The sequence below is a fragment of the Gracilinanus agilis genome, chromosome 1, assembly GCF_016433145.1.
Source record: "Gracilinanus agilis isolate LMUSP501 chromosome 1, AgileGrace, whole genome shotgun sequence".
NCBI classification, from domain to species: Eukaryota; Metazoa; Chordata; class Mammalia; order Didelphimorphia; family Didelphidae; genus Gracilinanus; species Gracilinanus agilis.
In genome coordinates this window covers 604,332,655-604,345,294 of record NC_058130.1, presented here as the reverse complement: position 1 = coordinate 604,345,294, position 12,640 = coordinate 604,332,655, and the positions used below count along the sequence as shown (strand labels likewise).

The following is a 12,640-nucleotide window of genomic DNA, read 5'->3' as shown; positions in this document are numbered from 1 at the left end:
ACTAATACAAAGGTTTATCAGCAAAGTGACTTGCCCATGGTTGCACAATTAATAAATATGGAAAGCAAGATTTGAGACATCGTCCAAATAACTCCAAGTGTATCACTATTAATTGACAAAACTTTGAATCTATCTTTTATTATATTTTATCTTTTTAGATTCAGCTCAATGTTCTGGCTTGTCAAGATCATACTGGATCATCGCTTAGTCATCTATTAGCTAACTCTTCCATTTTTGTAACCTCTTCAAATTTGATAAAAATGTAATCTAGGCCTTCTTCTAATACTTGATACAAACATTAAACACTGCAGAAATAAGAACAAGGCTTGGGACAATCATTTACAAAATCAAGAGTGGCCCATTCTGAACTATACTTTGGGACTGGTCATTCAAACAACTTCAAATCCACCTAACTAGAGTATCACCTAGCCCACTTCTCGCTATCTTGTTCACAAAGACAGTATGAGAAATTTAGTCATTTGCTTTGCTAAAATCCAGATAAGCAATATCTGCAGCCTTTCTCTTGTCTGGATATTTTATAAATATCATAATTTATTATTGGAGGTAATATTTTATAGCCTGGGAGAATCTATCAGGGTGGAGAATCTATCATGGTGTGTTGGTCAAAGTAAAACAAATGCTTCTGTAAAATGAAATGGTTGGACTAGATGATCTCTCACACCCCTTCTACCTCTCTATCTTTTCTTGTTCAGTCATTCAGTTTAGTCCAATTCTTCATGACTCGGAATTGTTTTTTCTTAACATAACAATGGAGTAGTTTGCCATTTTTTTTTCTCTAGTTTATTAAGGCACACAGAGGTTAAGTGACTTAGCCTACAGTCACACAGTTAGTGAGTATCTAAGGATGGATTTGAAGCCAGGTCTTCCTGACTCCAGGATCATTGCTCTATTCATTAAGTCACCTACCTGCCTCTAGCTCTCTAAGATCCTATAATTCCATGAAATAATTGCTAAATGAACAAATGAAGAGAAAATACACTTACATTTTCCAAAAACTTTGTGATTTTTTCAGCATTGTTCAATGCCATTACTTTTATTTTAAAGGTTAATAAAATTTCCACAGCAACAAAAACAAGGATCTTGCAGGAACCACTTATAACTTTGTCCCAAACTCTATTAAAATAAACATATTTAATTAAATTATACTGCTGAATTTTAAATGAATGACATTTCCTCAAAATCTGAAATTATTCCTTGTTTTAACTATTAATTTTATTAAAAAATCATTATTAAATTTCTAGATTGACATCCATGAATCACTTCAAGTTCAGTTGAATTTATTTTAAATATGATTAAAAATTAGAAGGAAAAGAAGAAAAAACATCTAGACATACCAATCTAAATCTAGTGAAGATTTCATCTCTAATACTCCCTTTGAAATTGAAGATTTACCTTTCCTTATTTGTTTGCAAAGATGGAGGACTATAGAATGCCCAAGTAACCAATGAATTATTTATTAATCACTATATGCTTGACATTTCTGGGCACTGGGGCTACAAATATAATAAATAACAGCAATAATTGTTATTCATTAATAGTAATCCTATTATTATTTTATTAATAATTTATATTTATAATAAAAATAAATAGCATTCATACAGTGCTTTAAAATTCACTAAGTGCTTCACATATGCAAATATTAAAGATGGGAGGATGGGAGAAGTGACTAACACAGGGTCACATAGTATCTGATACAGGATTTGAAGGGAAGTCTTTCTTTCTCCCTTTCTCTCTTTCTTTCTCTCTCTTCCTTCCTTCCTTCTTTCCTTCCTTCTTCCTTCCTTCCTCCTTCCTTCCTTCCTTCTTTCCTTCCTTCCTTCCTTCTTTCCTACCTTCCTTCATTCCTTCCTTCCTTCCTTCCTTCCTTCCTTTCTTGCTTTCTTGCTTTCTTTCTTGCTTTCTCTCTTTCTTGCTTTCTCTCTTTCTCCCTTCCTTCTTTCCTTCCTTCCTTTATTCCTTCCTTCCTTTCTCTTTTTTTTAAGAAACTTTCTGTCTTAGAATTGATACTAAATATTTGCTCCAAAGCAGAATAACAATAAGAGCTAGGCAATTTGAGTTAGGTAATTTGCCCAGAGTCATACAGATGGGAAATGTCTGAAACCAGCTTTGAACCCAAGAACTCTCACCTCCAGACCTGGCTCACTATCCAGTGAACTATCCAGATGCCCCAGAATAGAGGTCTTTCTATCTCCAAGTTCAGCGCTCCATCCACTGTACCACCTAGCTACTTAAAAATGAAAGAAGCTATTCTCAAGGGGCTTACATTGTAACAGGGGAGAAAACAGGCACTTATTAAGTATATACTAAATAAAACAAATAAGTAAGTAGTTAAATAAAATGTAGTTCAAGAGGAAGGGCAGTAGTAGTTAGGAATAAATCAAGGAACGTTTCCTGTAGAAGTTGGTGTTTATAATTATGATCTAAAGAAAGAAACTAGATGGTGCAGTGGGTAGAACACAGTGGACATGGAATCAGAAAGACCTGAGTCAAACCCCAGCCTCAGACACTTGGCAGCTGTGTGACCTTGGGCAAGTCATTAAACCCTTTGTTCACAGATAAATTTCCGCCATCTGTAAGTTGGAGATAATGACACCTACCTCCCAGGATTGTTGTAAGGATAAATGAGATGTTTGTAAAATATTTTGCAAATTTCGAAATGTTCATGTAAATTCTGTCTTTTATTATCATTATCATTAAGGGACTTTTTAAGGCAGAGAGAAGGCGGGTGTGCATTCCAGGCATGGGACACAACCAGTGCAAAGGCAAAGAGCTGAGAGAAGGAGTAGTATGGCGAATGGAGAGAAGGCCATTTGAGCTGGTTCCAAGGGAGTGGTGTCCAATGACGCTGGAAAGGTAGGTTGTGGCAGGGTTGTAAAGGGCTTTAAAAATTAAATGGAAGATAAGTTTATATTTGATCCCAAAGGCAATAGAGAGAACCACTAGTTTATTGAGTAAGGAAGTGTTACGTTCAGATCTGCACCTAAGAAAAACCACCTTGGATTCCCCATTTTTTCTCATCCCCTCCCCATCTTAGCTGTTGCCAAGGCCTGTTGATTTTACCTTTGCAATATCTCCAATATGCCCCCTTCTCTCCTCTGATATAGCCACTGCTGTAGCAGAGATTGTCATCACCTACTACCTAGATGATCATAATAGGCTCTTGATGGATCTGTCTGCCTCAAAAAGTCTCCCCACTCCAATCCCTCCTCCATTCAGTCACCAAAGCGATTTTTCTAAATGCAGGTCTGAATATGTCATTCCTATACTCAACAAACTCTGGTGGCTTCCTGCTACCTCCAGGTATAGATATCCAAGGCTGTTTGGCATTTAGAGCCCTTCATAACCTACTTCTCTCACTACCACCACCTTTCCACTCTTCTTACACATTCCTCCCCAAGAAATACTCATCATTCCAGTGATACTGGCCTCCAGGCTGTCCCATGAACAAGACATTCCATCTCTTGGTTTCAGGCATTCTCTCTGACTGGCCTCTATGCCTCGAATGCTGTCTCTTTTCTGCTCTGACTCCAAACTCCTTAAGTCCCAGCTAAAATCCTACTATCTGGGGGGCAGCTGGGCAGCTCAGTGGATTGAGAGCCAGGCCTAGAGATGGGAGGTCCTAGGTTCAAATCTGGCCTCAGACACTTCCCAGCTGTGTGACCCTGGGCAAGTCACTTAACCCCCATTGCCTACCCTTACCACTTTTCTGCCTTGGAACCAATACACAGTATTGACTTCAAGACAGAAGGTAAGGGTTTAAAAAATAAAATAAAATCCTACTACCTACAAGAAGCCTTCCTCAATCTCTCTTAATTCTAATGCCTTCCCTTTATTATTTCCTATTTATAACTTACTTTGTATACATTTTTTGTATATTGTCTCTCATGAAACTGTAAGCTTCTTGAGGGTAGCAACTGTCTTTTGCCTCTTTTTGTATCCTTGGTGTCCGGCACATAGTAGGCACTTATCAAATGTTTATTGATTGATAAATCTCATCCTCTTACAAGAAGCCTTTCCCAATTCCTCTTAATTCCAGTGCCTTCCTTCTGTCATATTTTTTCCCCATCTATCCTGTATATAGCTTCCTTGGCATGGATTTGTTTGTATGTTGTCTCTCCCATTAGATTGTAAGCTCCTTGACAGTAGGGACTATTTTTTCCTTGTTTTTTTTTGTATCCCCAGTGCTTAGCACAATGCTTGGCACATAGTAGGTGCTTATTAAATGTTCATTTATATAGAATGGTAGAATTAAGCATTTTGTGATAAAATAAGAGTTTTACTTTAGTATAAGTAAAAACTATATATCTATATATGTCCAATAGATATAATTATGTTATACTTCCACTAGATATTATAAATCCAATTATATGTCCACTAGATATAATTACATTGCTATGTCTAGCACTTCACCATACAGATAGATTTTTGTAATAAAAATACCTTAATCTTTAAAAATATTTTTTATTAAATGTTTATCAAGTGATAAATATTTATTGATTCGTTGATCAGCTGGAGTGGAAAGAGTCTGGAGTCAGGACATGTTGCCATAGTCCAAGCAAGAGGTGATGAAGACTTGAACAAAAGTGTCTTTGTGTGAGTAGAGAAGAGTCAGATTCAAGAGAGATGTTGTAGAGGCAGAAATGGCAACATCTGGCAAATGACTGAATGTGTGGGTGAGAGAGAGTAAGGAGTTGAGGATAATGCTGGTTATACACCGGGGAAATTGGAAGAAGTCTTAGTTAGAGAAAGAAAAATTCAGAAATGAGAAGGGTTTGAGAGGAGAGAGGGTGAGTACTATTTTAGATATGTTGAGTCTGAGATGCCTCATACAATCTAGTAATGCTGACCAACCCAAGAGTTTAAGAACTTTAAAAGAAATACTTGCCTCTGTAAACTAGATTCAGGTAAGCACCCTGCAAAGCACTTCTCAAACCAGAGATCATAAGGTAGTCTGGTTACTGCAGAACAGGTCTTCATGTGATTCAGGAGTCGGCTATCTTCAAGATTCAAGTACTGTTCAAAAGCCTTTGGCTAAAGGAGACAGAAAAAGATGGGAGAGATTTCCAATGACATAAAATAAATCAGCTGATATGTAGTGCATTTTGAAAAATCTTCTAAGTGTTAAATAAAAGGAAATCCTATAAATAGCTAAAAATCTAAAACCAAACACACCTAAGGCTAGACAGATAAAGTCCCCTCAAACAAAAATCTATTAATTGGACCAACAGTCCTCTTTTTTAGTTCTAAGCCTCGGACAAGGAGAATAGGAACATTAGAGGAGAGGACCCAAGAGAGAAACAGGGAGGAAGTGGACCATGAGGAGAGAGGTTCGGAAAATTGGAAAAAAAAAAATATATCTAGTTGGGAGAATCCTCTTTGAGCCTCAATACTGTCATCTTTAAGGTGAGATGGTTGGACCAGGTGGCCTCTAAGGTCCTTTCCAGCTCAGTATCTATAATTCTAAAATCTTACTATATTGAGCCCTAGAGTCTCTAATGACCTAGGTCCTTGTCCCAGTTCAGACAGCAACTAGTCAAGTAACTTTGGATAAATCCCTTAACCTCTAAGATCATCAGTTTTCCCATCTGCAAAATGATAGATGATTATCAGAACCAGCACTATGTAATTCTGTGATCTAATTTGTGTTTCTTAGTTATAATTAGTGTTAAGAAAAACCCAACAAGAGTAGGAACACAGAAGAAAAACAACTACTTGAACACATGGTTTTATGGGGATATGATTTAGGATGTAGCCTCTAAACGACCACCCCAGTGCAACTATCAATAAAATGGAAATAGATCTTGATCAATGATACATGTAAGACCCAGTAGAATTGTGTGTCGGCTATGGGGGGGGGAAGAACATGAAACATGTAACCATGGGAAAATATTCTAAAAACTAAAAAAATTTAAACCACAAAAACAAACAAATAAATGAATGAATAAAAAGAAAAAACAACAAAAAGTATAAGAAGTCAACAAGACTTAAAGAAAGAATTTATAATGTGTTATGGTTTTGAGAATAAATAAAAATGTATTGGGTCGTTTTTTCTTTAAACATTAAATCAGCATCTTGAAAACATTAAAATATTCTAATTTGTCTCATTTATGTCTTCTACGTTTCCAAGATTTTCTAAGTTTGGGCAAAGGTTGCTGCTCCTTCTACTAAGGTTGTCTTTAGTAGACAAGTTTTCCTGAATTGACAAAAGCAAAATTTCACCACCTAGAGGCCAGTCTCCTGGTGATAAATGCAGCCTCTGAGAACCTAAGGCCAAATCTGCATCATTTTGAAGGATTAAAGTAGGATTTTCTTTCCCAATAAGACGAAGGATGAAGCAAGGATGCCCATTATCACCATTACTATTGAATATCTTATTAGAAATGCTAGCTATAGCAATAAGAGCAGAAAAAGAAATAGAAGGAATTAGAATAAGCACTGAGGAAACAAAACTATCACTCTTTGCAGATGATATATGATATATGATATGATATGATATGACATAGAGAATTCCAGAGAATCAACCAAGAAACTAATAGAAACAATTACGTTTAGCAAACTTGTGGGATACAAAATAAAAGTGACATAAATTAGAGAAAAATTTTAGCGTAGGTTTTTAGTGTCATATATGTAAATTCTGTAGTCCCTGGAAGAAGGAAGGAGTAGAGTTTAAAAGAATAATAATAATAAGAGCTGATAACTTTTTGTTGTTAAGTCATGTCTGACTCTTTGTAACCTCATTTGGGATTTTCTTGGCAAAGATACTTGAGTCACTTGCCATTTCCCTCTCTAGTTCATTTTACATATGAGAAAACAGAAGCAAACAGGGGTAAGTTATTTGCCCAGGGTCACACAGGTCATAAGTGTCAGAGGCTGAGTTTGAACTCAGGTCTTCCTGATTTCATGGCACCACCTAGAGGCCCCAGATGATATTTGCCAAGCACTTTAAAGTTTTCTGTGTGCTTTACAAACATTACCCTAGTTAAGCCAAGAGGTAGTATAAATAATTTTATTAATAATAGCAATATAATAATTAATAGCAGCCAGCATTTATATAGCATTTGAAGATCTACAAAGTACTATACATATTTTAATCAAATTTTGACAAGATATATGAGGGAAAAATTTATGAGAACAAAAATCTAGCCCCATTTTATCAATGAAGAAACAGAGTCTAAGAGGGAGAAAATAATTTACCCGTGATCACATAGCAACTAAGAGTGAGAAGCAAAATTTGAATCTAGCATTTCCTACCTTAAGATCTCTATCCACTATATCACCTCATCAAAACTTGGGTTGAGGGCAGGGAAGAAAAAAGGGGAAGGGAGGAAGATGGAAACTACTTTGAATTGAATGGGGACTGACTTGGGTTAACTTTTGATTTTTCGCTTGCCTACTTTACTATTATCTTGTGCTATATGTATTTGTGTACTTGTAGCATTCCCTTATCAACAAGACTTTTTTCATTCATCTTTGTATTCCCCCTACATACCTGGCATCTCGAACAATACCATGAACAATGGTACTCACCTAATGTTTATTGAATATATAACCAGAAAGAAGTTAGAGATAGCTGGGTAACTCAGTAGCTAGAGAACTGGGCTTGAAATTAGGGATACCTAAGTTCAAATCTGGCCTCTGACACTTATTAGCTTTGTGACCTTGGACAAGTCAATTAAATTCTGTTTGCCTCAATCCACTGGAAAAGCTAATGGCATCTGGTATCTGTGCCAAGAAAACCCCATGGACAACAGTGGTGTTTTATGGTCCATGGCGTCACAAAGAATCAGGCACAACTGAACAACAGAAAGTCACTAAGGGGCAGATAGGTGGCACAATGGAGAGAATATTGGGCTTGGAATCAGAAAGACTCATTTTCATGAGTTCAAATCCAACCTCATATATCTTCTAGCTGTGTGAAAGTGAAATGGCCTGGGCAAGCCACTTATCTCTTTTTGCTTCAAAAAAAAAAAAAAAAAAAATATATATATATATATATATATATATCCTGAGCATTCTTAAGGCCTTAGTATAGCTTTGTGAAAAGGGAAGCAATTCCCCTGACCATTATCATGCCTCCTTTTGGTCTGAGATCAAGGATTCTTAATTCTTTTTGCTTCATGGACCTCTTTGGCATTGAGGTAGACTATGGATCTTTTCTCAGAATAATATATACATAATGCATAAGTATAAAAATGAAGAAAAAACCCCAAAGGATTTCTTTTTTTTTTTTAACCTTTATCTTCCATCTTAGAATCAATGCTTGGTGTTGATTCCAAGGCAGAAAAGCAGGAAGGGCTAGGCAATGGGGGTTAAGTGGTTTGCCAGGGCTTATATAACTGGGAAGTGTCTAAAGCTAGATTTTGAACCCAGAACCTCCCTTCTCTAGGCCTGACTCTCAATCCAACAAGCCACCTGGCTGCCCCCAAAATAAGGGATTTCAAAGGAAATGAATGATTTTAGAATAAAATTATCAAAATTTGGGGGAAAGAAATTCACGGATCATTGGTTGGATCCCCTGGGCTAGATTACTTATGAGATCCTTTTGTGTCTTATAATTATAATTTTATGCAATTTTGACAAAGTCCTTTTGTATATGGCAGTTATCTATAAGAGAACAAGATTACAGCAAGCCTTCTAAGGAAGAGAGAAGGTACTGATGGGATCCAGGTAAGGAGAACATCGAAACATACTCAGGATGCTCATCATCCAGGTGAGCTCTGACCTTTTTCTAACGCCCAAATATCCTTGTTCTATCTCTATCGTGTGCCTGTTTCCCAAAGACTTTAGAATGGTCTTTCCAATTTGGTATCAGTTGTGTTCGGCAAAGCTTTAAAAATTTCAGAATATGATAGCACAATGATAACTCTGCATCTATAAGAGGACGGGTAGGAAAAAAATCCAACTTACAAGTTAAAAAAAAACAACTCACATTACTTAACCCAACAGAAAAGTTTAAATAAATGAGGTTAGGACAAAGACAAACATCAGCACAAATACAGATTAGCTTTTTTTTATGCTTAGCAAAGATTTTTCTAAAAATCTCATAGCTATTTAGTCCTACTGATATTGGATTCCTTGGGAACTTTGAAACCTGTAAAATGCCTTGAACAAAAATGAAAATACCATTGATAACAAGTGTGCTACCTTTCTGATGACACACTTTTCCTGTTCTTCCTTTAAAAGTGCTGACTACAGCATTATTTCCATTTCAAAATCTAAGGAAATAAGTGTCCCAAATGCAGTCATCCCAACAACCCAGTGTTTCACCTAAGAGTTGACAGAAAACTGTCCAAAGTCACTGGAATGAACAGGAAAAGTAGCAAAGAATGCTTTGGCAAATATTGGAGATTATAACTGAGTTAAGAACTAAGAATTACATTATGCCAATAGTTAATAAAGCTTAAAAATTTTTAATTAATTAATTTACTTCTTACATTAAAATTCTCATGTTTTGCCCTTTCTCCCTCCCCTTTCTGAACTAGAAAAGGCATCATTTGACAAAAAGACCCAAAACATGTCTTGCTTATTTCTACTACTGTTTTTTTCTCCAAAGTTTTTTTTAGTCAAATCAATAAATATCCTCACCCTTATTTGTTACCTTTATACATAGATTAAATCCTGTTACTCCTCAAAAGGAGTTAGACTAAATGGAGAAAATGAAAGGAGTAAGACACAAGGAAAAGAGATGGGGAATCACCATGATGTATGAGAAAGAGTGCTCTGCAGTCAGAGGACCTAGGTTCAAATCCTGTCTCTGATATTTATTGCTTATATCACCTTGAGCAGATCATTCAACATCTCTAGATCCCAGTTTGTTCAACTATAAAAAGATGGAGTTGATTTAGCAGTGGGTTGACTTGTTATTGATGTTGTTCAGTAGTTTTCAGTTGTGCCCAACTCTTTGTGACTCCATTTAGATATAGTAGTGGTTCATCATCTTCTTCTCCAGCTCATTTTACAGATGAGAAAACTGAGGCAAACAGAGTTAAGTGACTAGTCCAGGATCACACAACTAGTAAGTTGTCAGAGGTCAGATTTGAACTCAGGAAGATAAGTATTCCTGACTTCAGACCAAGTATTCTACCCACTGTGCCATCTAACTGCCCTAGTGGAATGACTTTGAAAACAATATATAATGAAAATGTAAAAAACCATATATAAGAAAATGAACATTTGTACATTAGGAGCAGCTAGGTGGTTTAGTGCATAGAGAACCAGGCCTGGGGATTGGAAATCCTGGGTTCAAACCTGGTCTCAAATACTTCTTAGCTATGTGACCCTGGGCAAGTCACTTCACCCCAATTGCCTAGCTATTACCACTCTTCTGCCTTAGAACTAATTCTTAGTACTAATTCTAAGACAGACAATAAGAGTTGTTTTTTTTTTTAATTATCTGCTGTGTTTTTATTCATTTTGTTAAACATTTCTCAATTGCACTTTTAATTTGGTTCAACTACACTTGAGAAAGTCTTTTAGGCCTAAGTCAGCAAATTTGTCACCTTTGGCTTAGATAACCTCAAGATCACTTCCAGCTCTAAACTTAAGAAACCATGATATTATGAATGAAAAAAGGCAAAGCACCATTGCTGATCCTGACCAATATAAAGGCAGCCATTCAGCTGATTGTCTAAAACTAGCCCCCTTCTATAGGCACTTGCCTTGGAAGCCAGCCATGGATAATGGTTACTGGGGGTAATCAGCTTTCATCAGCAGGAGCCCTAAAAGAACACAGTAGCTCTAAAACACCTGTAAGCCCCATTGTCCCCCCAAAAATCAAAAAACACTTCTCACCAGCTGGGGCAAGGAATCCCGGAACTTGTTATTTAATTGATTCACAAAGCATCTGATAAGCCAATAGCAGTCAACGTTATCTTCAACCATCTCTTCCATAGCTCTGGCAATGGCAAGAAATATTTCATCTTCTGGTTCCTGAAAGAAAAAGGACAAATTAATTTGGGGGTAGATGGGAAGGAGGGAAAGGATATATTTTCCTATTATAAAACCATATTTTTAAAAAAATTAACTAAACATAAAACTTTTGGCTTCTCAAATTATAAGTTGACAATTTGCCTTCCCTAGGCATTGAATTTTCATCCTTACACTTTTCCCTGTCATGGCCAACTGGAAGGGTTCCTTCCTATCTACAACTTCCAAATCCTTACCACATAAATTCCTTTATCATGGCCCTACAATATGAAGTCTACCCATTATGCTCAAAGGGCTATAAAACTGCACATACTCTTTGATCCTGTAATACCACTCTTGGGTCTGTATATCAAAGAGATCATAACAAAAGGGAAAAGACCTACTTCTACAAAAATATTTAAAACAGTTCTTTTTGTGGTGGCAAAGGATTGGAAATTGAAGAGAATTCCATTAAATGGGGAATGGATGAACAAATTATGGTATACATTGGTGATGTAATAATACTACTGTGCTATAAAAACTGATAAACAAGATAATTTCAGAAAAAGCTAGAAAAATCCACATGAACTGATGCAGAGTGAAATAAGCAGAACCAAGATAATATTGTACATAGGAACAGCAATATTATACAATGATCATTTGTAAAAGACTTAGCTACTCTCAGCAATACAATGATTTAGGACAGTTCTAAAGCTGGATTTGAATTTGGGGCTTGCTGCCTCTAAGCCTAGTGAGAGCATCCACAGTACCACCTAGCTGCTACAGTATCAAATGCCAAAATCACTGCGGACAGTGCCCTTTGTTCCCTGGACATCTGTGGTGGTTTTCCTAACTCTCTGCCCATTCTTTCTATTTCTTCATTGCTGCTCTTCATCTTCCTCTTGACCCATAAATATGGATGTCCCCTAAGGGTATGTCTTTGGTCTTCTGTCCAAAAGGGAAAAAAAGTTCATGGCTTTTTTATTCCTATAGCTGAAAAACTTAGCAAGCAACATGTCCAATAACTAAAAGATGGTAAGAATAAATCAGGGTATATTAATGTAATATAATAATACACTATTACAAAATTTAAATGTATAAAGAACACAAGGAAAAATAAAACGAGCTGAGGAGATCGACAAAAACAGCAAATGAAGATAAAAAAATGAAAGATAACAAAAATATAAAGAAATAGCACTTGAGATAGATTTGAAGATGCAAAAGGTAAACCTCTTTTCTAACTATGCATTTGAATATAGGCTAGAGTTGGATGAGAACTGAGGTGACTTTTTTCTGGAAGGTTGGCCCCAATGGAAAAGAGTGAGAATGAAAATTCATTGTCAAAGGAAGGCATATTGTCAACAAACAACTTAGAGGTCCAAAGTTCTATATTAATTCAGTATGGATGAGAGGTATAGAGGTTAGGTGACTTGCCCAATGCCAGTCATATCAGTAGTAAGTGGAAGAAATGGGATTTGAACCTAGGTCCTCTGGCTCTATAATCCAAGTCTTTCTATTTTTTCCACACTTTTATTGATTGCATTTTATTTAAATGCAGAGTTTATATCTAATCATAGTTTAGATTGCTTTTGTAAAAAAGTAAATTTACAAACTATTTCTTTATCTATGTATAATTGATCCCAATTGAATTGCCCCTTCCCCTTATAGAATGGCTGTTATAAGTATATGCAAAATTTAGTAAATGGGAAAAAAT

At 36.1% G+C, this 12,640-nt stretch overlaps 1 protein-coding gene across 2 annotated transcripts in view; it reads right to left on the bottom strand.

The window, feature by feature from the left end:
- Nucleotides 1-12,640, bottom strand: part of LOC123231834 (TBC1 domain family member 7) — a 28,451-nt gene that overhangs the window by 2,148 nt on the left and 13,663 nt on the right. For both annotated transcript variants that reach the window (XM_044658142.1, XM_044658143.1), the window contains 3 exons: nucleotides 10,813-10,950; nucleotides 4,907-5,052; nucleotides 1,005-1,134 (listed from right to left, as the gene is read on the bottom strand). In XM_044658142.1, coding sequence (XP_044514077.1) covers nucleotides 1,005-1,134; nucleotides 4,907-5,052; nucleotides 10,813-10,950 — 414 coding nt within the window. The remainder of the gene's footprint in view (nucleotides 1-1,004; nucleotides 1,135-4,906; nucleotides 5,053-10,812; nucleotides 10,951-12,640) is intronic.